This window comes from Rhamphochromis longiceps, linkage group LG20, assembly GCF_057381845.1.
Source record: "Rhamphochromis longiceps isolate RC_006_pf linkage group LG20, R_longiceps_female_GT1.1, whole genome shotgun sequence".
Lineage (NCBI taxonomy): Eukaryota > Metazoa > Chordata > Actinopteri > Cichliformes > Cichlidae > Rhamphochromis > Rhamphochromis longiceps.
In genome coordinates this window covers 32049104-32074315 of record NC_140576.1, presented here as the reverse complement: position 1 = coordinate 32074315, position 25212 = coordinate 32049104, and the positions used below count along the sequence as shown (strand labels likewise).

The 25212-nt window shown below is 40.2% G+C and overlaps 1 protein-coding gene across 21 annotated transcripts in view; it reads left to right on the top strand.

Annotated features, from left to right (window-relative positions):
* hspg2 (heparan sulfate proteoglycan 2) overlaps positions 1 to 24930 on the top strand; it is a 94462-nt gene extending 69532 nt beyond the window's left edge. For 13 of the 21 annotated variants that reach the window (XM_085393440.1, XM_085393426.1, XM_085393434.1 and 10 more), the window contains 38 exons: positions 1173 to 1295; positions 1495 to 1647; positions 1844 to 2004; positions 2246 to 2323; positions 4328 to 4463; positions 4609 to 4760; positions 5835 to 5979; positions 6933 to 7076; positions 7978 to 8112; positions 8229 to 8410; positions 8553 to 8748; positions 8948 to 9127; positions 9261 to 9521; positions 9647 to 9809; positions 10451 to 10548; positions 10644 to 10910; positions 11031 to 11143; positions 11279 to 11426; positions 11530 to 11646; positions 11821 to 11838; positions 13145 to 13229; positions 13341 to 13485; positions 13583 to 13685; positions 13789 to 13898; positions 13984 to 14092; positions 14209 to 14307; positions 14483 to 14704; positions 15119 to 15363; positions 15453 to 15624; positions 16708 to 16839; positions 17145 to 17201; positions 22476 to 22551; positions 22649 to 22727; positions 23081 to 23128; positions 23397 to 23467; positions 23563 to 23646; positions 23937 to 24040; positions 24604 to 24930. In XM_085393440.1, coding sequence (XP_085249566.1) covers positions 1173 to 1295; positions 1495 to 1647; positions 1844 to 2004; positions 2246 to 2323; positions 4328 to 4463; positions 4609 to 4760; positions 5835 to 5979; positions 6933 to 7076; positions 7978 to 8112; positions 8229 to 8410; positions 8553 to 8748; positions 8948 to 9127; positions 9261 to 9521; positions 9647 to 9809; positions 10451 to 10548; positions 10644 to 10910; positions 11031 to 11143; positions 11279 to 11426; positions 11530 to 11646; positions 11821 to 11838; positions 13145 to 13229; positions 13341 to 13485; positions 13583 to 13685; positions 13789 to 13898; positions 13984 to 14092; positions 14209 to 14307; positions 14483 to 14704; positions 15119 to 15363; positions 15453 to 15624; positions 16708 to 16839; positions 17145 to 17201; positions 22476 to 22551; positions 22649 to 22727; positions 23081 to 23128; positions 23397 to 23467; positions 23563 to 23646; positions 23937 to 24040; positions 24604 to 24776 — 5084 coding nt within the window. In that variant the 3' untranslated portion in view covers positions 24777 to 24930. The remainder of the gene's footprint in view (positions 1 to 1172; positions 1296 to 1494; positions 1648 to 1843; positions 2005 to 2245; positions 2324 to 4327; positions 4464 to 4608; positions 4761 to 5834; positions 5980 to 6932; positions 7077 to 7977; positions 8113 to 8228; positions 8411 to 8552; positions 8749 to 8947; positions 9128 to 9260; positions 9522 to 9646; positions 9810 to 10450; positions 10549 to 10643; positions 10911 to 11030; positions 11144 to 11278; positions 11427 to 11529; positions 11647 to 11820; positions 11839 to 13144; positions 13230 to 13340; positions 13486 to 13582; positions 13686 to 13788; positions 13899 to 13983; positions 14093 to 14208; positions 14308 to 14482; positions 14705 to 15118; positions 15364 to 15452; positions 15625 to 16707; positions 16840 to 17144; positions 17202 to 22475; positions 22552 to 22648; positions 22728 to 23080; positions 23129 to 23396; positions 23468 to 23562; positions 23647 to 23936; positions 24041 to 24603) is intronic. The other 8 variants (XM_085393427.1, XM_085393435.1, XM_085393441.1 and 5 more) reach the window with 5 other exon arrangements.
* Positions 24931 to 25212: the final 282 nt, after the last annotated feature.

Genomic DNA, 25212 nt, shown 5'->3' with positions numbered 1-25212 from the left:
CTTGGCATTTAGTTAAAAAATAGTACAAACTAATGGAACTACTGATATTGCTAGTCTTTTTGAATAGCAAATGAAATACCTTTACTGTAATACAGTATAACCAGAGTAAAAAAAGATGAGAAGAATTATATCTCAAAAACTGGGCAGATAAAACCAAAGCTAACTGCTAAGACAGATCCCATGTTAATAATGTGAGAAGTAGTTTTTTGGTGGGTTTTCTTCCTTTTTTGGTATTTTAAGTGTTATTGCATGTTGCACTGATTCTACCATAGACATTTACATCCATCCATCCGTTTTGTTCCACTTATCCAATCCAGGTATGTGTGGGTGGGGGGCAACCATGTCTGCCCTGTGACAGACACGTCACCAGTCTGTCAGTGGGCCAACACACAGAGACAGACAACCATTCACATTCACGCCTTCAGACAATTTAGAATCACCAGTTAGCCAAACCTCATGTCTTTGGACTGTGGGAGGAATCCAGAGAGAACCCAGGCAAGCATGAGGAGAATATGCAAACTTCACATAGAAAGGTCACACGGAGGATTCATACCCACGGCCTTCTTGCTGTGACGTGACATTTACAAAACATAACAAATACAAATAATAAAATACATCTATAGTCATAATCAAATCAGTTCATAGATGCTAAGCCAGTGTTCAGACTGTCATGCCTGCCTCATGTCCCACAGTGAACCCCCTGGAGTGTTCGTGTCACTGGGGTCAGAGAGTCAAAGATTAGCCAAGGCTTCAAAAATCCCAGTTTTCAGCCTACAGTACATAGCCTCCTCCCATCCGACTGAAAGAGCCCTTTCTTTTGGTCTGCTACCCTGGGATCGAATACACAGTCCAGAAGCTAGCCAAACTGGCGTAGACAGCAATATACCCAGAGGCCCTGCCAAGGACTGCATGCCACATCTCATCTGTTTTGTCTGCACTGGGGATTTAGGCTGCCAAGTGGGTTGAGGCACAGGCCATCACTTTCTCTCTAAGTCTGATCACTCCCTTACATGTAAAAACATTTCCACAGTTTGTAATAAAATAACCCGATGGTCAAGCAGAGGCTGTAGTCTCCTGACAAAAATTCATGATTCATTTAGAAGGTCTGTTTCTCCATGTTAGGTCTGGCGAGATTTTAGAGCTGTGCTTGACTGAATTGTGTCCTTCTGTAGCTGCAGAGGGGGCCCGGCCTCTGGCCACTGTAACTCCCTCAGTGCTGAACGTCTATCAAGGCCAGAGGGCAGAGTTCCACTGCACAGTAACTGGAAACCCAACCCCTGCCATCGAATGGATTGGTATGATAAGTTGGATTTCATTCTTAATCTATTTAATGCAGGGTTTATTGAGCTATTTCTAGTTATTTAAGTAGAAAGACCAGATTCCGCTATGTTGTGTTTGTCTCTAGGAAATCTAGTCCAGCAAAAGAAATCTACAAAACTTACCCCCACTGCTTTGATTTTGTCATTAGTGACATTAGTGTAATTGTCCCTACAGGAGGTCCAGGTAACCGAATGAGTCAGAGAGCAGTGATACGAGGTGGCATACTGACCTTCACCTCAGTGGACGCGGCTGATGAGGGAGACTACACCTGCAAGGCCCTAAACACGCATGGCGAGCACACAGCGCGGGTTTCTCTCCTTGTCCAAAGTATGCACTGTGTTTAAGTGTGTATGCCTTTTTATTTCATGTTTCCACAGAAACATTTTGAGGACTCACAACTATCTGGGGACAAAATACAATGTTCGGGTTTAGGAATAGAGTGGTTTTCTAAGTTAACAGATGATTCCAGTTTCCTGTGATCACAATATGTGTCTTTGAATGTCATGTTGCATTCTTTGGTTAGACTCTAACCCTAGCGGTCTAGGCAACCTACCTCAAGTCCAAGTCAGTCCTCAAAATACAGAAGTCCAAGAAGGTGACACATTGAGGTTGTACTGCAGAGCATCGGGATCACCCACCCCGAAGCTCACCTGGCTGAAAAATGGAGGACAAATCCCCCCTCAGGTGAGCTATATCCATCTTTCCAATGCCTGAAAGAACAGCATTTAATTAAAAACGGTAATCGCATTTATATTCCTTTCTGTATTATCTCTATCTAAAACCTCAAGGTAAGTCCAGTGCCGATGGTAATCAGAGTGTTTATGGCTGTTTCAGCATTTTGACCTCTTAACTTTATTTTTCCCTCCCTTCTGTTTGTCTCCTCCTCTTCTTTTTTTTGTCCTACCCTGTTCTGACATTTGCTCAGGCTATTCCCTCTCACGGTTTCCATCAGTTTAAAAGCAACAGTCTCGATGTGTTACAGAGACGTATTGAGGACCTGCAGGTCTGTCCATCTGTCCACCGTCTGTCTGTTTTGTCTCATAGTTCACATCCATTGTCCTCTACTGACCTTGTCTTCACACATTGTCGACTAAGTGCATGATCAAACGTGTCCTTGATTCACACTTTGTAAACTATGTTAATTTGTCACAGCTGCTCACTAAGTCATTGTGGCATTGGTGCCAAATACATTAAAACCAACTAGCTTGGCCCGGTTGACTTCTTAGTGTACTCGCATGCAGTACCTGTTTTTAAATTATGTTGTAATAATAAAGGCATTCCATGGTGTCCTGTTTTTGTGCTGTCCATATCATACCATCCCTCAAATGTTTGGGTTCTCAGCACCCAGTTGACCCCATCATTCCATTGAGTGTATTAACAGCACTAAGCATACAGTAGGTACTGTAGGTATTTCAGACATATTTTTCTCTATGCCAGGCGTAGCCCTCTGCCCCCCTGCCCAGAGGGTTTTGTGTTAGTCTGGATTCTGACCGGCCCTCCTCGGCTTGACAAGGGCTTCGGGGCCTGTTTAGTTCTGCCTCAGAGAGCCACTGCGTTGTGTCAGCCTTTCCCAGGGGGAGCCGGGCTCTGCCGTGCGACCACGCAGAAATTCTGTATGCTCTAGCAAACAGCTTGCTTTGAAAACTTGTCAATGGGTTCAGACACACATTGAGCCACAGCCCGCCTCAGCCACTGCTCGGTTTAGCCTCCCTCACGGTTGAATGGTCCGAAGCTAAGCAGCTTTGTCCATGGATGCCCTGACACCCCCCGGATACAGTAATCCCTCCCCAGACCAACCCCTTTCTGTTTCTCCTCCCATCTAAGGTGTTTCCAAACTTAATACAAGCTCATTTTCAGCTTTGCTGGGCATCTGACTGCCATGTGGAGTAGAGTACAAACAAGTCAAGTTGCTAGCTGAAAAGTCTCAGGAGCTCATAAATATGTGGTGAAATTGTTTTAAGATATTTGATGGTGGATATAAAGTTTAGACCTGTTTTAAAATGCTAACTGTCACAACCTGTCTTCTCTAAATGTTGTAATTTTTTCATTATTTTGGTGATCAACAACTGTAAGCTGTAGTAAATTTACAGTACTGTGCAAAAAGTTTTGAGTCACCCCAAATTTCTTTATATTTTGCTAGGAAAGTTGAAAATAGGTACAGTGATTTATTGAAATGTGCAAATGTAAATCGAGGTACATTATGTAAGGCAAAAACAGAGTTTGTTCAATTTTAAACCAGCTTGAAAGTCAATAATTGGGAATTGGGACTGAACAATAATACTTGTTCAGTCTGTGCTTATGATTCAACACAAGAAATATTGCTCTTAAGCAACATTTCTTTGTAAATTCTTGAAGCGGTTTGAAGCATCTGTTCCTAAACAGATACTGTTTATTTGCTCTAGATACTTTTTTAGGCCTGGTAAGTGGTACGTGGCTTAAAAAACAAAAATCCTTCCTTTGCAAATGGTCTAAAAGGATTTAAAAAACAGCCAATGTTCAAAGAATTTTGAAAGACCTTCATAAGAGAAAATGGAGAAGAGACCACCTAAAAAATCAAGAAGGCTGCTGGAAGCTTGGGAACAAAATATAAAGAAAAGTCCTCAAGATGAGTGCACAGTGCTGTAATTATCACTGATCATGGACTATTAACAAATCATAACATCGTAGTAAAGCTGGCACTACTTTTTACACTTCCATGTACGATGGACAGTGTCACCAAATTCATAAACAACTGTACAAACTAGAGTAATAACAGCTCTTGTCTCGTCTTTAAGACCTATGCTATAGCGCTTTTGTGTTGCTTTTAGCTAGTAATGTGACTCAATCAGCAATGTTATATTTGTGCTGTTTCAAGGGACACAGGTAAGTAATGTGCTCTGTCAGTTTATGATTTATCTTTGTCAAATATGAGGCAAATATAAGTCAAATAACACTTGTTTTGTATTGTTTCACAAAAGAATGGTAATGTAGTTTCTAAGTTTGTCTCATTTTTGTATGTCCTCTCCAGGCTCGTAATGACCGCACCGACATCGGTACTCTGTTCATCCCTAATATCAAGGTGGCCGACTCGGGTACTTATATGTGTGTCGGCAGCAACAGCATTGGCTCAAATAGTGCTCCCATTAAAGTCAGTGTGCACAAAGGTAAGACAGCATGGTAGTCAAACTAAAGTCATCAGTGGCTCAGACACAACTTTCAATTTTAATTTCATTTTATTGTGTTTTACTATAAATACTCTGACAGATAAAAACACTGTTCAGCTTAACTATTTATGTTTGTGCCTTGCAGCTGATCATAGCTATAATGTGGTGAGCATCCAACCATCCATAGCTGATGTCCAAGTAGGCCACAATCTGGAGCTCAATTGTTTTGCGCCAGGAAATCCTCCTCCCCCTGTCATCTGGACTAAAGCTAGTGGACACCTCTCTGCCAATCACCAGGTAATCACACATTGTGCGTCATTGTTCCTCCATTTGATAAGAGATATCTTATATGCTAGCAAGGGAAAATAATCTATATAACCTTTATCTTTTCCAGACTGCACATAAATTTGGTTCTTTGACTTAGACTCACTCAACATGCATACAGTACATACTATACAATCACAAGGATCGCGGTTCTTGCCAAAGTCCAGTGTATGCACAACCTACTTTTGTGCCTATCCATTATATCAGTTTTGTCAGCATTTTTATGTCAGATATAGTAATAGTAATATATAATCCTTAGTAATGCATGCACAGTTAGCATGTATTTCAGACAAAAGAACTTTGTAAAAACAGTAAATAGTAAGAAAAACTTTTAAGATTTGGAACGAGACATTACTGCTGACTTTTTTTTAATGCTTTAACCACCAGAAAGTTATGCCATCTAGTTCAAGAAAAGGCTGACATTTCCAAAAATGATATCTCCAAAACTAAGCATGTCACACAAAATAATCTAGATGGACACATCTGTCAAAACAGCTGCGAACCACCAAGAAATAGACTTTTCAGGCCTTGTGGTATCTGGCAACAAGATATGAACTGCAAATCCTTTAACTCCCCTAAGTTTCAATGTGATGACAGACTTGTTGTTCCACAGCAGCTCACAGATGCTCAGTTTGAGTTTCATCTGGGGAAATTAGCTGTAGGGTTCATCCTTCCCACAGTGCATCCTGGTGGCATTGCTTCCCCTGGTAAATGTTAGCTGTTCACACGATTTCAAAGAGAAGGGAATCAGCTGGCTTCCTTCAATTGCTTAAAATGTAGTTCAGTCCCTGGTCTGTGAATATGCAGCCCTATATACAACAGCATACTTTATGTTAGTAACTATCATTAAATTTCCCGTAACTTGTGTGAATATATTCCTCAGCTTAACGTGTAATGTTGAGACATAATAATCAATTATATTGGCTTCATTAGTGAGTGGTTATAATGTTTTGCTCATTAGTGTATTGATTTTTTTTCCAGTAGTAAATGTAAGGTGGTAATTTCATCTTGCATGTTCAGTTGAAGCAACTCGATTCCTTTGTGCAGGTTGTGGGCAGTCAGCTACGAATCCTGTCAGCTACTGCAGACGACTCAGGAGAGTATATCTGTCGAGTACAAGGAAACCCCGGCAGTTCTGGATCTCGTGTCCATCAGGCCTCTGTCTCTGTGTCTGTTACTTCGTCTTCTTCACGTAAGTTTGTGTGGCACTGAGAGCCTTCCCTGAAAAAGATATCATACGGGAGCACATGTTCTAAAACCTGTATGGATCTTTCAGCATTGATGGTGCCTTTCCAGATGTGCAAGCTGCCCATTCTATAGGCACTAATGCACCTCCATAATATGAGACATTCAGAATTCAGAATTGTACGTTGAGGAACATTATTCTGAAATTGCTCAAATAATTTTTCTGCTGACTGGCATCCCTCTTTATTTCAGAGAATCTATGAAAAGATGTTCTTTTTAGACCCACTCATGTTAGTGACCTGTTGCTAATTAACCAAATTAGTTGCAAAATTTTCTTCCAGCTGTTTATTTTTTATTTTTTGGTAACACTTAATTTTCCAGTCTTCTTTGCTCAGTCTTTTTTTTTTTTTGATTTTCCGTTGCCATTATATTCAAATGATCTAATATTTTTTTGTGAAATAGTAAAATGACTCAGTTTAAATATTTGATTGTTTCCAATGTTCTGTTATAAAGACTGACTGACAGACTCAAGTAATCTAAGAGCCCATTGGGTTTTTTCACATTGTTTAAGCTCACTGTGTTCACCATGCTTGAGATTGACAGTACCAGGGATTTTTATTTGCCAGCATCCGTCAGCAGCTGGGCGAAACATGGGCATTACATGGGAAGGTGTTGTTCTCACTGCTTCACTTCATGAATTAACTTTCCATTTTCAGTTTCCAGTGTTGCCCAGTGTGACCTCAGATTGAATTATTTTCCCTGCAACTATCCCATGATCTCATCCTCATTCACTTCTTCCTTGACTTCAGTGATGTTTGAGTTACTTTCCCAGCTGCCAGTGTAACCCATCACCATGATGAATCTGTTGCTTCATGTTTTTGTGACTAGTATATCAGTTAAATGAATGAGATTGTCCAAAGAGATTTTGTCCAGAGTCAAAACCACTGCTTTCTGCTGCAGGCCAGCAGAGCCCAATCATTGCCATTGAACCCCACAGCGCTGCAGTGCGTGTAGGGGAGTCAGCCAGCTTCAAATGCAATGTGTACAGTGGAGCCCAGCCTGTTAGACTGGAGTGGAAACTGGCCAGTAACAAGCCATTGCCAGGTAATTACTGTGCTCAAACCGCCTTTAAAGAACAAAACCTTCTTAATAACTACTGATTTTATGACATAATTATTTACAATCAGTTACAGCTGCAGTTCACCCTCCATAATATATTCTATGTTTAATCACTAATTTTAAACTTCATTCAGGGAGCTTTTGAGAAAGCGTCCTTTTTATTGTAATAACAAATTGATACTTGCTTATAAATATGATCAATAAATATTCATATTTTCTAGAGTGAAAGCTTTTACAGTGAAACCAAGGGTTTACGTGGGGGGCTAGAAAAACATATTTGAATGTTTTTGAGAGTTTTCTGAGATTTAAGGATAAAAACCAGGGTGTTTTCACACATTTACTATAGTTCTGAACTTTTCTAAATGTTACCACATGTCCACCACGGTTAAATTGGACAATAAAAAATCTTTAACCTGAAAGTTCACAAGTTTGTGAACTTTGAACTTTCAGGTGTCCATATTATGTCAGATTGCTCAAAGGTGGGACATTGAATTCAAAGCTTCTGTGTACTTCGTCCTCCATGCTCTCGTCAAGCAGCTTCTTAGCCTAAATCACACAGAGCATTTCTAGTATTAAAAATATGACTAATACAAAGTATTTTCTGATAAACAAACGTAGAAAATGTTCAGACAGCACCCCAACCTGAAAGAGAAATTCTAAATGAGTTTTCATTAGCACTCTCCCGTGAAGTTTTACTTCTTTCAAACCCCACACCGCCAAAAAGGTTCACACTTTTGTCTGTCTTAAAGAAGTAATTAGATACCTCTTTGTACCAGTGAATAAGAGATTACTACTGCTGATTTTGTAGACTGAGTACAATTTTTTTAAATGTCTTCTTCAGTTTTTAAAGCTAATTTAATGTTTCATTTGCCACTGTGTTCTGCAGACAATGTCAAAGTCAGCTCTGATGGTTCTGTTATTACCATTACCAATGCACGCACCATCAACCATGGTGCCTATCGCTGTGTGGCAAGCAACCCATTCGGCATCACGCACACCATAGTGTCTTTGATTGTTAAGGGTAAGCTGCATGCATGTCATTCAGCACTTTATTCAAACTGGTTTGCACGATGGTTCCCTCTAGTGGCTGCTTAAATATCAGCACTCCATACCAATATTGTGCGTATGTACCTTCAGAGGCTCCTGTGGCCACGGTAACCCCTGTCGGGCCTGTACAGATTAGGGTGGGTGAGCCCATTAACCTGGAATGCCAAGCTTCAGGAGATCCCCGCCCCTTGGTTTCATGGCACAGGCTTGACAACAACCGCAAGGTAGTGCTGAGCAGTCCTGTGCTCGTGGAGTCCAACGCAGTCATGCAGGTACTGATATTCTTAGACCACTGTCAAAATTTTCAAACCAATCCAGATTTCTACCTGTTTTCCTAGTTAAAGACCCAGCTTCCAAGTCAGTGCTTGTCTGTTTATTTTAATATTATCTCTTTTAATTATGTCCTTTTTTCAGATACTAGCAGCACGTCCAGAAGACAGTGGCACATATGTGTGTGCAGCTCGAAACAATGAAGGTACTACTGAGACCAGGGTGGAAGTAATTGTCGAGGGAGGATCCCAGTTGCCTACAGTGCCCAGGGCCTTTGTTCCTGAACCGCTTATGATTGTAGTGGAGGGTCAAACTGCAACACTGCGCTGTGAGGCCCACGGTAATGTATTTTGAATTCATCTGAAACCTTTTTATAAATACACTTTGACAGTTTTTATGTTGTAGTACTATAAAAAGGTAAAACCTGTAAAATCAGCTTCATTTTAAGTGAATACTGCAAGAAGTAAACAGTTTGAAAGTGTCCATTTCAAGCCGAGCTGAAAAGAATATATTTATTTCCCTGCTTTGTCTTTTGGTAGGTTTCCCTGCCCCAGAAATCAGGTGGACCAAGCTGCGGTCCCCTCTGCCTTGGCGGCACACGCTTGTGAACAACAGCTTGGTGTTGCAAAACGTTGGCAGACAAGACTCTGGAGAGTACATCTGCAGTGCCACCAACAACATGGGCACCACTAAAGTCACCATTACGTTAGATGTAGAGAGTGAGTGTCTGTATTTCCATTGTTGCTTCTGTAGTCACTTTTCAGAGTCTGTCTGGGTATGCGTGTACTATGGATTTAAAGTAGTTTTGCAGTCTATAGTTAATCTACTGAGTTTTTCCTCTCTTGTCTCTAGCTCCTCCGTATGCCACCTCTGTGCCTAATGATGTGGCTGTGCGGGTTGGGGAGGTGATCAGGTTGCAATGCCTGGCCCATGGAACTCCTCCTTTGACCTATACTTGGACCAAGCTGGATGGAAACCTCTCGCCAAGGGCTGAGGTTAGGGAAGGGGACCTCCAGATAAACCTAGCTACCTCTGAGGATGCTGGAAGCTACAAGTGTGTGGCCAGCAACAAAGTGGGCAACAGTGAAGTGATTGCAAAAGTCACAGTCAGATGTGAGTTAGGCCAGTAGTCTAAAATAAATACCACTCATATTTCTTCTTGTGAAAATTTCTTCTTGTAACCGTTATGTGCTGTGTCACAGCAAAACTTAGACGACAGTCTTCTTTCCTTTTTGTAGCTCCGTTGGCAGTGCGTGTAGCACCACAGGTTGAAGTAAAAGCCCAGGGCAGTGCTGTGGAGTTCACCTGTTCAGCAGCAGGTGGTGTAGAAACCAAGATTGAGTGGCTAAAGGAAGGAGGAGCCCTGCCACCAAACAGCCACATCAAGGATGGAGTGCTCAGGTAATTCGTTTTGGATTGATGAAAATGGAAAAGAAGTCATAATTAAAAACGTGTCAGTATGTGGATGTTTGTGTGTCCTGAAAGTTTAGTCTTCTCATCTTAGTCTTCCCAAAACAAATTAAACATAATAAACTCAAAAGATCTACCTAAAGGTGAGGTGATATTGTGTACTTTGGATTTTTTACAAGTCAACAAATGTGCATCAATTCAGTCATCACATGAATCAATCTCTTAATGCATTTTGAGTTTTCTATATTGTCTCTGTTAAGGTAAATTTGTTCCTACTGAACATTTTTAAAACAAGTTACAATTATGTGATTTTAATTTTAAAGGGCAGATTATGAAAACTGCATATCAAGGAAAAAATATGATGAATTTATGGGGACTATGTTCAGACGTGGATTTGGTGTGCTTGTGTTTATTTCAGGCAGGAGGTTAGTACAGAAGGAATGAGCTAAAAGTAAACTGCAGAGCCTTTGTTCACTGTGATAAATACACTCTCCTACACGACGGTGTAGTTTGTTGATATGTTTGTAATGTTTTTTTTCTACAACAACTGAGAAGCAAAAGTAAAATAATCAAGTCCCTTAAATGTTCTATAATATGTGTTCAAACTTTTTTCCAATCACCTTTTCCTGCAGGATTGAGAACCTAGAGCAAAGCAATGAAGGTGTTTATATCTGCCGAGCTAGCAGCGTGTATGGTCAAGCACAGGACACTGCTCGTTTGACAATCCAAGGTCTGTTACGTCCTTTGTGTATACGCTAATCTATACACTGCTTTATCCAAACCAGTTCCAACCTTATTCATCTTTGTTATTTATTTTTTCCACAGCCTTGCCAAAGGTCATGATCAATGTGCGTACCTCAGTGCAGACAGTTATGATTGGGAACTCTGTGGAGTTTGAATGCCAGGCTGTTGGTGACCCAGAGCCCACAGTAAAGTGGAGCAAAGTCGGTGGGTCTCTGCCACCTCACATTGTAGTGAAGGGTGGCATGCTGAAGATTGAACAGGTGACAGAGGCCGATGCTGGCCAGTACCGCTGCACAGCCACCAATGATGTGGGCTCAGTACAGTCTCAAGTGGTCCTGAATGTCCAGTGTGAGTTCATAATGGGACATTTTTCCCTTTCATCACATAGGCAGATGCTTGCACTTTCAAACATATTAATGACTTAAGCTCCCACTCATCATCATTTCAATTCCTAACTTGTTTGCACAGCCCTTCCTCAAATTGCTGCTCTGCCAAAAACGAAGGAGGTGGCGGTTGGGTCAGATGCAGTCTTGCCTTGTGTGGCCTCAGGATATCCTGTTCCTGATATCAAATGGTCTAAGGTAGCCTAGCAGACATTGTTAAGATAGATTATTGAGGCTAAAGTCTCTCTTTGGTAAAACCTTATTTAAAAAATATGTGCATAGTGTGTTTTATGTACAAATCTTTTTATTTATTTTTTTTGTTTGTTTATGTAGCTTGATAGGGAGCTTCCTGCTAAGTGTTTCCAAGAAGCCAACGTGCTGACAGTTCCTCGGGTCACCCATGAGGATTCTGGCACATACGTCTGTACAGCCTCAAACAAGCAGGGCAAAGTGGAGTCCTTTACTACACTTGAAGTCCATGGTTAGTGTGGGGAGTTGAGATATTAGTAAATAGCTGTGAGTATGAACCAAAGAAAAGCCTGCGTTAACTATAATGTGATTCTTTTTCTTGTTTTTCCTTCCAGAGAGAGTGATGCCATATTTTGCCCAGGAACCTTCGTCGTACCTCACCCTGCCAACTATCAAAAATGCTTATAAAGCTTTCAATATTAAGGTCAACTTTAGACCTGATAACGTTGATGGTAAGGATGTACATACTTAAATCTGCTTTAATTGCATAGTGTATATTTTGCATTACTTTTTTGTTAAATCTTGTGCATTGTTGTGTAGTATATTTTTCATATCTCCTCATGTGTAATTTCACTGTGTCTCCTGTCCCTTCCATCTCTCTCACATCTCACCCGTGTGGTGGGAAGGTCTCATATTGTACGCTGGTGAGTCTCAGTGCTTGAGAATCTCAGGAACTCAAGGCTGATGTTGGCAGTATTGCTTTTTGGCTGCATCAGATTTTCCCATAATGCATCCAGCTCAGAGCTGATTTTGGGGCTGTGAAACAGATTCGACATGGTGCATGGCCAATGTTTTTGTACTGAGTTTTCATTCGTGATTCCAAGAACACATTTGGTAATATTAGATGTGATCAGTATTAAAAAAGCTTACAAGTCTGCTTTCACATCCCAGTCTTGTTCATCCGCTTCAAAGCTATGTACAAATCAGCTGTGCTTCAAATGATTGTATGTATAAGGAAGAACAATATTACAAATGCACATTTGAAGCTAAAGTCAAGCTGCTTTTGCAAGTACAGTAGTTATACTCTCTCTTTTGAATGAATGGGGCATGAAATAATTCAGCATTGATGGAAATCTATCTGGCTCTAATTTTCATCATTGCCAGTTTTATCTTTTGCAACTTATATGTGACATTACAGATTTTTGCTCCACCCATCAGGTAGCAAATTGTAGCAAAAAAAACAAAGCAAAAAAACCCAAAATGAAATAAACTGCAAGAACAATTTGACCATGCTATTAAAATCTTTTGCTTTCATATATTTAGAGGATCAAATATGGTAAAGTTTTTACATAACAGGAATTAATAAAAATGATCAGGTCTTTACAAGATCTTAAAACTATGTAAGTGCAGCCTCAGATTAATGACAAATGAATAACAATTAATTACATGTTTTACAGTATCCTTATTTTTTTTTAACATGTTGATCATCCATTTTCGGTAAAGATAAAGGTAGACATGCAAGATTGCATGTTCGCATTTCACCATGAGCCTCATATAAGCATGTATATTTTCAGCATATAGAGAAAGAAAACAGAAGAATATGCTATTATGATGTGACTGGTTCCATTTTGCAGCCTAGTGATAGGAGGACCGTTTGTAACATGGCTTTGGTTGGCTTTATACTCGTGTCGCCCTAGCATGCTGCTTTACCATCCAGCTTTCACTGGATTGATTCTTTCACTTCCTGTGTGAATGATACTGCAACCAATATCCATCCTAACAAGTCACTTACATATCGTGTAAATACTCTGAAAGCAGTGCCATTAAATGAAGGCACAGCTGAAAAGAGAAATTATGCACCACTGAGACAAGGATATTCTTGAAATAACATCATGTGTTTAAATAAATCTAGTAGATTTATTTGACTTATTAAGATGGATAAGGATTAAGATGTGGGGAAAATTATCTAGAATCAACTTTGTACTAGTGTTGTGTCTTCTTGCTGTGCAGGTATGATTCTCTACAATGGCCAGAGAAGGACTACAGGAGCTGACTTTATCTCTCTGGGGCTTGTGGGTGGCCGCTTGGAATTCCGGTCAGTTGAAATCAATTTACATTTGTTATCATATATACTATTGCTATAATTTAAAAATGGACAGGTGACCTTAAGAAGATGTATGGATTTTTAAAATCTCTGTTATCTTAGGTTTGATGTGGGCTCTGGCATGGCCACCATACGTGACCCGCACCCTATTAAACTGGGAGAGTTTCACACAGTTGAGCTGCATCGCAACCTCACCCAAGGATATATTATTGTAGATGGAGGAGAGCCCATCAATGGCAGCTCACAGGTACTGTCGTTTCAGTGACAGCTGAGCAAGACAGCTGATCCGCTATTTGCACTTCATTTTTAATGCAAGTTAATGTGGTCTTTTTTCTGTTAATAAGGGCAAGTTCCAGGGTCTGGATCTCAATGAGGAGCTTTATGTGGGTGGTTATCCCAACTACACACTCCTCACCAAAACTGCTGGAATTAAGACTGGTTTTGTGGGTAAGATATCCCATGCTTTACTAAATAACAGAACTACATTGTGGAGAAAGGTTCTGTATATATGTGTGATGATTTGCCCTTACTGAGTGTTGGTACCATGCAGGCTGTATTCGTCAGCTATTCATCCAGGGTGAGGAAATCATCTTTAAAGACCTTGACCGCAGCTCTACTGGTGTGACAAACTGTCCTACCTGTGAAGATAAACCATGTCAGGTCAGTTAAATCTATCCACATCTTTCTTTGTTTGCTGTTTTATTTTATTATAACTAGTAAAACAAATTGTAATATCCTGAATTAGAATGGAGGGATGTGTGAGGATTCAGAGGCTAGTTTGTATAAGTGCAGCTGTCCCAGAGGATTTACAGGCAGCAACTGTCAGCACCACTCTTCTCTCCACTGTCACTCGGGTAGGTGTGAATCACTAATTGACCCCACATTTGAATCAAAGTATCTGAATATTCCTAATGGAATTATTATAAACGAATAAAAGTGTTGCACTCATCATTTTTCACACCTTTTTCAGAGGCCTGTGGACCAGATGCTACTTGCATCAACCGCCTGAATGGCCTTGGCTACGACTGCCGCTGCCATCTTGGCAAATTTGGGGATAAATGCATGGATGGTAAGTTGAAATATACCTTTGTCTTTTATAAAAACAGAAAAATCTAGCTGTTATGACATATTTTTTACAATGGTCATGATGAAAATGTAAGGTACATAGTGATATGCAGATATAATTATTTATAACACTGCTATAAGAAATTAAGTTTTATTTTTTTTTATTAATTTCCTCCTAGGGGAACTGGTTACCACGCCACTGTTTGATGGTGAGGAGTCATACATCGCCTATCCTCCTCTGACCAACATCCATGATGACCTGCGTGTTGAGCTGGAGTTCAAGCCAGTGCAGAGAGATGGCCTGATCTTCTTCTGTGGTGGGAAAAAAATGAAGGTGGAGGATTTCGTCGCCATTTCCATGGTGAAGGGACATGTAGAGTTTAGATATGAACTGGGCACAGGTAAAGAGAAATCATATTTATTTTTTATTTCAAAATAAGCAACTGTACAATTTAGGTAGTGATACAGTCCCGATTAAAAGTTTAAGTCTACTTGAAAAATGGCAAAAAATCGTATTTTGCATGGTTGGATCTTCACAAGGTTCCAAGTAGAGCTTCAATGTGCAACAAGAAGAAATGGGAGTGAGAACAAAAAAATTTTGAGCATGCAATTTCTTGAAAACAACACTTAAACTGAAACTGTTTTACAGTTGATTAAAAGTTTAGAAAAGTAGCTATAATATATAGATATTGATTGTAAATATCACTCCATGATATATAGAAGTTATAGAAATGTTAAATCAATAAAAGTGGCACTCTTTTCTTATTGTAATTAGTATAAAATTAAACTTAATAGTTTTTGTATTTGTCTTTCAGGCCAGGCGATACTTGTCAGTCCTGAGCCAGTCTCTCTGGGGCAGTGGCACAGAGTTGTGGCTGAGCGGAACAAGAGGGATGGCCACCTGAGGGTCGACCAAGGTCCAGTGGAGAGAAAGACATCTCCGGGCAAAGCCCAGGGCCTCAATATTCACACCCTCATGTACATAGGAGGAGTGTCCAACATGGACATCCTGCCTAAGCCTGCTAATGTCAGTGACATGTTTAAGGGCTGCATAGGAGAGGTGAGATCTCTGTGTACTAAAAATGAGATGTGGTTACACAATATATTTGAACACGTGGAAGCTTGAATTAGTTTGTATTACATGCTTAGGTTTCCATCAACAACAAGAAGGTGGATTTGTCCTACAGCTTCACAGAGAGTAGATCTATCAGTAAATGTGTGGACAGAAGCCCATGTGACCGGCGGCCCTGTCTGAATGGTGGTCACTGCATGTCTAGTGCTGAGTATGAGTACCAGTGCCTCTGTAAGGATGGATTTGAAGGTGAGTGCTTAAAAGAAGACATAGCAAATGTCACATGCAATGTTCCCTCTAAGCTGTGTTGCGCACAAAAAGAAATCTAACCTGAATTGAAATTAAAATAAATAGTGTTAGTCAGTAAGTGACTGGCTGCTCCAGTATGGGTTTAGAACGATGTCACCTTATCCCATAGTCCAGCCAATAATGCGATTCACATTCGTATATACGCAGCTAATCAACATCGTTGGCAGGCTATGACAGCATCCTTATGTGCCGACACCGGTATTTTAGCTAGCAAAGCGTGGCTGATGTGGAGTGAAGCCACGTTAATGACGTGTACAACCATTGGAGATGTGAAAGTGTGGACTATAGCACAATTGAAAAACTATAACAGTTTTTCAATTGTGTTGATAGGCCACGTAAAACCATAGTTATGATAAAAAAATATATGCCGTGTTTGTTTATTTCCTGAATACTATCGTTATTTATATTTACTGCGGGAAGAAACTGTAAAAATGGCGTTTTATAAGGAAAACGCTTGAAAGCGCTCCCCGCCTGTGAGCAACCCCCCCCCCCCCCCCCCCCCCCCCCAGCCTTTCCTATTGGTGGAAAAATGTACTATCAATCAAAAAATGATATGACAACATGGCATTTAGTTGTTTAGGGAGAGAGAAGTTTTAGGAGTTGCAGCGGTGTTTTGAGATGTGAGAGATTTGCGACGTTTAGCGCAAATCTTGTGAAGTTAGTGTGTAGTGTAGTCAATAGTTTTGTTGTGTGTGTCAGAACAATGAGGCGACTGCTAAATGTTACAGGTGTTACAGGAGTGATACATCTCCTGTTGTCAGGCCTGCAGGTATCAGGCTTGTGATGTTCCCCTTTATCTCATAGTGGACAGAAATCTTTTTTGGGAGTGGCACAAATAATTTGTGTGGCATCAAATTTGATGCAGAACAGAACACCTGATTGTTCTGTAAATAGTTTGAAATGTTTATTTTTAGGGAAAGAGCTGCAAAAAACTTTGTTTGCAAAACTCAGTTACTTTTTTGAAGAAGTAACCTGTTTGACCTGTGACCTTTCTTGACTCATGATTGATATGTGACCCTGCAGGTGAACGGTGCGAGATAGTGAAGGACGCGTGCCATAGCAATCTTCATTGCCAGAATGGAGGCATCTGCATCAACAGCCAGTGTGTGTGTACACCTGGGTACACAGGTCTCAACTGTGAGGAAGTATTATCAGGTGAAATACTGCATGTTGTCATTAAACCAGTCTAAACCAGGAGCAAAAAGCGACTCATATCTTCTCACGTTACACTGCTTAGTACACAAATGTATATCCTTTAGACAAAGCCACACATCATCAAAGCAAAAATGGTTGCACACACAGTCACAAACATACAGCACATGTGATTCAAATTTTCCAAAAAATAAAGCCCATTATACATCAAACAGTTTGCTCCCAGCATGCAGTGCTGGGAGGGTTAACCCTAAATGATTACACGTGTCTTACTCCTGCACTCTCACCGCTATATCCTGCACACACAGGCCAGGTCGTCAGCTTCCCAGAGGCCCTGAGGAATTTGGAGTCTAGCGAGGCGAATGGTACAGTATCTAAATATTCAGTCTGCCTGACGCAACCGTGACTAACAGGGCCCTGTCTGAGTTTGAGGGGCCCCATGTCCCTTCAAAGCTCCACCTGAACTGTCTTTTACCTAACATACATGCCCACAAAAACACAATACAAGCGTCTTTATTCTCACCAACAACTGAGGCTATCATTCCCATTGAAAGTTGGGAGAGGGGAATTCTGCATTTAAACTAAGGGGTAATAGGGTGGTAGCCTGCATTTGGGAGCTAAACTAATATATGCACTCTGCATTGGAGTTGCACCATTTTCATTCTGGAAGTGATAGAAATGTGGAATTCCCCTTGTTTTTCTTTTCCTCTTTCACTCTCATTATGCCTGTGCCTGTAAGATGGATACTTACAAATACAATCTTGTTTCTGTAAACTAAAAACCTGCCTGTTTGTACAACCACACCAAAAAAAAAACCTAAAGCAAAACACTTGTTTCCTCTTTGAAACTAAGTCAGGTCATTGAGTCTGCTCCATGTCAGAATATTTGTGGTCTCACTAACAACTTAAAGTGTCTGCTGAAAGTACAATGTGATCATTGTTTGGTTCAGTCAGAATGTATTTCAAGCATATTATGTACTCAGTGGCATATGTGCATGGTGCCATGGCTGTGAAGATTTTTGTCCGTAAGAGCAAGAAACGGTCAATAATTGACTCATGTGATGGCCAGTGTTGACACAAGTCTGCATCTTGAAGTTTTGTTGTTCTACACTTTAAAAAAGCAGTATTTGCATATGCATCATTATCTTCTCATCTTTGAGAACATAATGAAATTTAAGCAGTGGCATTTCATTGCATAGGTGTGTTAAAGTGTGACTTTTAGAAAGGTCTAGAAAGGCTTAGAGGTTCTCCGGCATCCCTTTTTCAACCCTACGAGTTCCCCTTGCATTGACATGCTGAAAGACCACAAAACCCTGTGGTCTTTCAGCACCCTTCAAACTTGAAATGCAAGAGATCAGAGAAAATCAACTGCAGTTTTCAAAACTCTGTTGAATTTTCTCAGCAAGTATTCGTCCACACATCAGCCAGCCCATCCTTCAGCTCAGATGAGCTTGAAATAGTTGAAGGGAGCTTTTTGGGAAACCACTACAAGGTAGAGGATTTCCTCGGAGAAGGGGGCTTTGGTATTGTAGCCAAATGCCGTGATACTAAAACCAACCAAGCTGTGGCTATTAAAGTGAACAAGAACCGCACTGATATTCTGGAACAGGCAAAAAAGGAAATTTTCATCCTGGAGCAGCTGCAAAGGTTGGATCCAGATGCCGCCAACATTGTTCAATGGAACGGCTTTTTCCTTGACAGAGAGCGAGTTTGCCTGAAATTTGAACTCCTACGTAGATCAATGCCTGTGGGACTACATAGGGGACCCGGATAACCGGCGTCTCCCCATAAGCGAAGTCAGGCCAATTTTAGGTCAACTCACAAATGCTCTGTCCCACCTGGGTTCTTTGGGAATAGTGCACGCTGACCTCAAACCTGGCAACATCATGGTTGTAAAACGCTATGAGTCTCCAGTCAAAGTCAGACTTATAGACTTTGGCCTCGCATGTCCTGCGTCTGCAGTGATGCCTGGTGACCGTGTGGGGACGGTTGGTTATAGTGCACCTGAGGTTATGCTTGGCCTTCCTTATAACGAAGCATGTGACATGTGGTCTCTGGGGCTGGTGGCTGTTGAGCTTGTTACAGGGGTGCCACTCTACCCTGGAAAAAAATATTATGATGTTTTGAAATTCATCATAGAGACTCAGGGTCAGCCACCAGATCATGTTCTCGATTCTGGCGTGTATACTGAAGACTATTTCACAAAAGACAACTACAACTACAACCAACAGCGCTGGACATTTAAGACCGCCCAACAATTTAAATACGAGACAGGATATGAATCTTTGGAGACAAGATACATAAAACTGACACGTCTGGATGACCTCGAACAAATAATGATGTTTAGACGAGGACCAGAAGATGGCCAACGCTTATTTGTCAGACTAATTAAAGAGATGTTGGCCTTGGATCCACACCAGCGGATAACACCCTCTCAGGTTCTACGGCATCCCTTTTTCAACCCTGGCCTCTCCAACAGGTTCCCAAGTATCAACATTGAAAGACCATACAGAGTCAACTCTCCAGCATGGCATCTTCCACCCTGGACAAAAGTCATAAAAACACAAACTGGGGTTGGAAAAGGATATTAACAGCAAATTACACTGGAAATATTAATTAAGCTGCTCCAATAATTATCACTTTGGCTTTTTTTTTTTTTTTAATTTTCACTCCCCCCACCCCAAACAGTCGCGGCAGATGACTGTCCCTTCCTGAGCCTGGTTCTGTCGAAGGTTTCTTCCTTTTTAAAGGGAGTTTTTCCTTCCCACTGTCGCTAAATGCTTGCTCATAGGGAATCTTCTGATTGCTGGGGTGGCCAAAACTCTGGGGGAACTAGCAATTCTTGTGAAAATTAAAAAAAAAAAAAGCCTACCAATATTCAAAGCAGAGCAGCGGACACCTTACCATCACATCAGTCCTTTAATCCGACCTAAAACACCATGTTTACAGAAATAAATTCCATACAAATTGGAACTAAATTGTTGTTTTTGATTGTTTATAAATATATATACCCTTCAGCCTCCTAGTAGACATACCTGTGTTATAAATGTGAAACTCCTCTGATTTTCAGAAAAGTTGACCTCTGACCTTGAAGTCAAGGTCACTGAGCTTTAAGCTTCACAGAGATTTTCAGTAGATGCAACCATGGTATTGATTTGAAAAATCGACACAATCACAAACTTGGATGTCCACCGCACCTCGCCATATACCAAAGATTAAGAGGTGTTTTTTTCTAGGTTTTTATAAAGATTACAAAACACAAATAACAAAAATGCCAACGCTATTGTCATTTTTGACAACGCTATTTTGATGTTGTCTAATGTAGCGCAAAAAAAACAAAACAAACCCAAAACTTAATAAATAAAGTAAATAAGGTATATACTACATAGTATACAAAATTTTAGTGGTCCACAATGGGGTCAATGAACAGAATGAAGGAAGTAAGTCTTTTGACAATGGTGTGAAAAAGCGTTTTCCTATTTATTTGTATGTTTGTCACACTTAAACATTTCAGATCATCAAACATTTTTTTTCTTTTTTATGTAAAAAGAAAAATCCTTTAACTGTCCAGTTTTCTTGATGTTATGATGCTTCTACCACTGGTTTGTCATTAATAAATCAGACTTTGGCTGCTGCAGCAGAAAAAGACAAAGAGAAAATGTAATCACACAAATCAGAGGTGCAGATTTACACTTTACCTGAAACAGAGCAAAAGTGCTTTTTAAATAGGTTAATGAATATTAAGTAATATAGGCTAGATGTCTGGACATTACTAGTTTCGTTTGGGCCTTCTGGGCCATTAGTCCTCTGGCTTATTGCCAGTTACCAGCCAAATAGCTTGTGTATTTTATTATCTTAGTGTGTTAAAGATTCTAGTTCTTATTCTGGTCAAACTGTGCTTCATTATTTGTTTACAGCACAGCTACAGTTCCAGGTGACTTCAAGTATACTACATGTCAATGGCCAGCAGCCTGTATTCAGTTTGAATATTGCTGTAAATGTACCTGGATCTGTTTCTATTGGGTTGTGAATTTAGTCTCACTGTTACATCCAACTTTTAGAGTGGGATAAAGACAAAAAGAAACAAGAGAGAATGGATTTGTAGTTAGAAATCCAAAGTTGCTTCTGTTTTGCCCACACACATTGATGATGATTTCACATCACTAAGCAGGTTATCAAATGTGGACAGAATGTTAGCAGAAGCTTATAATTCTCATAAGATTCTGTTTTTGTGTCATTCAATACAATGTGTTTATGTGTGACATTCTGATATGAATCATAGTATCTTAAGGAATTCCAAAAATGGCTGCCAGGACAGCTGCCACCACACTGATGTGACACACTACAAATCAACTCTTTGATGCTCTGTGCTGAGTCTGCACAATAACCTGCACTTAAACATTCATTTAATATCACGTACACATATACACATACTGTCCCTCAAGAAGACACTGAGAAAAAATAAAGAATAACATTGAGACTAACTTTGCCATAAGTCATAGGTGTCAAACTCTGGCCCGCGGGCCAAATTTGGCCCGCAGCCTAATTACATTTGGCCCGCGAAGCCATACCAAATTACTATTAGAGCTGGCCTACTGGTATTATACAGCTAATATATATATTGTTTGGTATTAAGCTTTGCTTGTTCCATATTCAGTTTTCCAGCAAAACTTATTTGAGTCCATAAGAAAAGATTCATTCTTATATCTGGAGGAAGTTTTTTTTTTCAATAAATATTAATGTTAGCCCGCGACTTTGTTCCAGTTTTGAATTTTGGCCCACTGTGTATTTGAGTTTGACACCCCTGCTGTAGAGCATCCCTCCATGGATATGCCGCCCAAGACCATCACTGTGCACCGGGTGAACCTGCTCTCATCTGTGAAAAGCACAGGGCGCGGTGATGGACCTGCCAATTCTTGTATTCTTTGGCAAATGCCAATCGGGCAGTGGTCCCAAAAGTGGATGTCGGGCACTCAGACCATCCTCATAAAGTCTGTTTCTCATTGTTTGATTCACATCGGTGTCCTGCTGGAGGTCATTTTAGGGCACTCTGGCAGTGCTCAGCCTGTTCCTACACAAAGGAGCAGATACCAGTCCTGGTGATGGTTTAGGGACTTTCTACGGCACTGTCAAGCTCTCCTAGAATAACTGTATGTCTCCTAAAGTCTCCTGCATGCTCATGAGACTGTGTTTGGAGATGCAACAAACCTAGCAATGACATGTACTGTGCCATCCTAGATGAGTGGGGCTACATGTGCAACATCTGTACAGTCGAGGTATCGCGCTAAATGAAAACTAAAAAAATTAAATTTAAATCAAGAGGCAAAAAATGTCAGTGAGAAAAAAAATTCCCTGTTTTTGGGTTTGTCTCATTGTTGAGTAGCTGCTGTATCTACCAGACAAATAAGACAGTTTTTTTAAAAAAAAGCCTGTGGTTACACTATGGTTACATAGTGTTTTTTTCTGTCGAAGAATGGGACTGTAGAAATTGTCTAGAAATGTTGCATCTAATCAAGTCTGTTTTACCAGGAATTCTCTGTACTTTTACCACTAGAGGGCACCATAAGTTCAAGTGAAGGTGAACCAGCTTTACTGTGACTTGAATCTGTTTTTATGCTTATTTTATTGTATTTATTGCAGATTCACCCTATCAGTATGCAGCTCATTTCAACAATAATGGATACATTGCACTTCCTAAATCCATTTTCCCAAGAAGGTAAATAATTTGTTTTCACATTTAGTGAATTTATATGAATTAATATAATGATGAAGTGAAATTATTATTGTGGTGCTGTTGTTTTTTACTGTTTAAGTGCCCACGATTCACCAGAAACAATTGAAATGGAGATCAACACCAGCTCCTCTGATGGCCTGATCCTATGGCAGGGAGTGGTGAGTCCTGGTTCTGCCTAGTTCTGTGCCTTATATTCATATTTCTCCTCCATGTTTTCATTCCCAACCTAACTTTGCTACTGCACTCGAGCACTCTTAATCATCACTGTGACTGTAAAAAAAAGAAAAGAAAAGAATTGCTGCCATTTTCATAGCATTTCATGTCATTTATAGACTTCAGTGCGGTCGGTAATACATAACTGATGCATTACTACATCTTTCATCATTACACTATCAAATCTTCTGCTGAAGCTATGTCATTTTCAGGCATGCTGACTGTAAGCCTGGCACCCTCTGACACCACTAAATAAATGCATGTTGCTTCTCTAACTCACCCCCTCAATTTTCCTCAGGAGACCAATGGTGCACGCATTTTGCGAAAGGTGCATGCTATTAAAAAGGTATCCACTTTTTTTTTTCCCATCTGTGCCAAATGAATTGTATCTTTGTTTGTAAGGTACTATATCATCAGTCCTCTTTTGACATTGTTAGTTTGCATGGAACATTTTGTGTCACTGCCAGGAATGATCTCACTACACTGGTTCATGTTTGCTGTTATAGCGCTTGTTCTGCAATATGACCACAGGTCAGCTGGTCCGTGTTCAGCAATTCATACACAGTCACACAACAAGCTGTGACCTTGTTGTGACCTAACATATTTAATTCCAGGAACCTGGAGAACATGGCAAACGCAAGGACTTTATTAGCCTCGGCCTACAGAATGGACGCCTTGTTTTCAGGTAGGTCTGTTCTGAAATTCTCTAAATCTTCTGACATGCAGATTAGGAAAAAATGTTTACAACTCATAATTATGGTCATGATTTGTATTATCTAGTTACCAACTGGGAAGTGGAGAGGCACAAATCTTTTCCGACAGGTCAATCAATGACGGCAGATGGCATAAGATCACAGCAGTCAGGTATGATTGCATTTCATTATCCTGCAGTCATTTGCTTTTACATTCTAGATGTATTTAATAAAATAAAGCACTATGAGTTGTGGTTGTCTTCTTTCATCAATAGCTACTTAATTTTCTGTCTCAGTAGAATACATCTATTATTTATATCAAATGAACGTATACTTTTTGTACTATAACTTGTAACTTCTGTAACTTTGTCAGATTATCTGTTGTTGAAAAGGTTGATTATTAACCTGTGGAGTTCCATAATTTCTTGAATTAACTTGTGTTGTGTGGCTCTTTTCTCACAGAACTGGAAAAGATGGCTATATCCAGGTTGATGGAGGAGCCAAGCTACATGGACAATCTAAAGGCAAAAGCCTCATGGTCAACACCAAAGGCAGTATATATCTTGGTGCGTAGAATGGCAGGATTGAGTCCACAAAGTGACAAAATATAGATGGATTATTTGAAAAAACAGGACTAAAATACTGCACAATTGAATACATTCATTCACAAATATAAGTTAAATAATACATGAATAGTGATGAATTAATAATAAATAATAATCCATTCTTCCATTTTCTTAACCGCTTGTCCAGTGCACAGTCACAGGGGGGCTGGCACTTATCCCAGCTGTCATTGTTCAAAGACAGTCAGATAAATAATGAGTTGTAACACAAGTCAGAGGATTTTCTGGCTACTTAGTTTCCCTGAAAAAAATTGAGCTTTTCAGAGGCATTATTGTGTCAAAGTAGTTCACATATTTTTCCTGGCATGCAAACAATTTTCACACAATTCTTTAGCCTTCATAGCATTATCGTTACCTTTTAATTTTTCTTGGTTACAATGGAAATAGTTTCTCACTGTGTTTATCTATCATCTAGCTTTATTCCAGTATGTCAGTTTCAGACATGCTTTTCTTCAATATTTGCAAATCAATAAAGTTACCTATGTGGGTGTGATTCCATGCAACAGGTGGAGCCCCGGGTATGACTGCCATGACAGGTGGGAAGTTTTCATCAGGAATGAAGGGCTGTGTGAGGAACCTGGCACTGATGAATGCTCGGCCAGGACAGCAGCCAGCCCAGGCCATTGACCTGCAAGCCCACGCGGCCCATGGCATCAACGTGCAGCCATGCTCTTCATAGACTGCTGCACACACGTACACAAACACACATAGAGACTTTGAAGAAACATCACACACACACACACACACACACACACACACACACACACACACACACACACACACACACACACACACACACACACACACACACACACACACACACACACAGCAAACCTACACAAAAAGACTTACACAAATAGAGCCTGACACATACTTGGTGCTTTGCTGCTACCAAAAAAAAAAGATTACACAACAAGATGCATTTATCTGTGTGCAGTAAAACCAAAAAAAAGACAGAAAAATTCAGACAATATTAACACGTCTTCTCTTCCTCGGTGTTGTATTCTTGATGAAGGACTATTAACACAGGAAAACCAGTACAGTTTACATACTTCCAGCAGTAGAATTAGCCATGAGAAAAGTAAAACATATTAGGCCTTCTACGATGGGTCAGA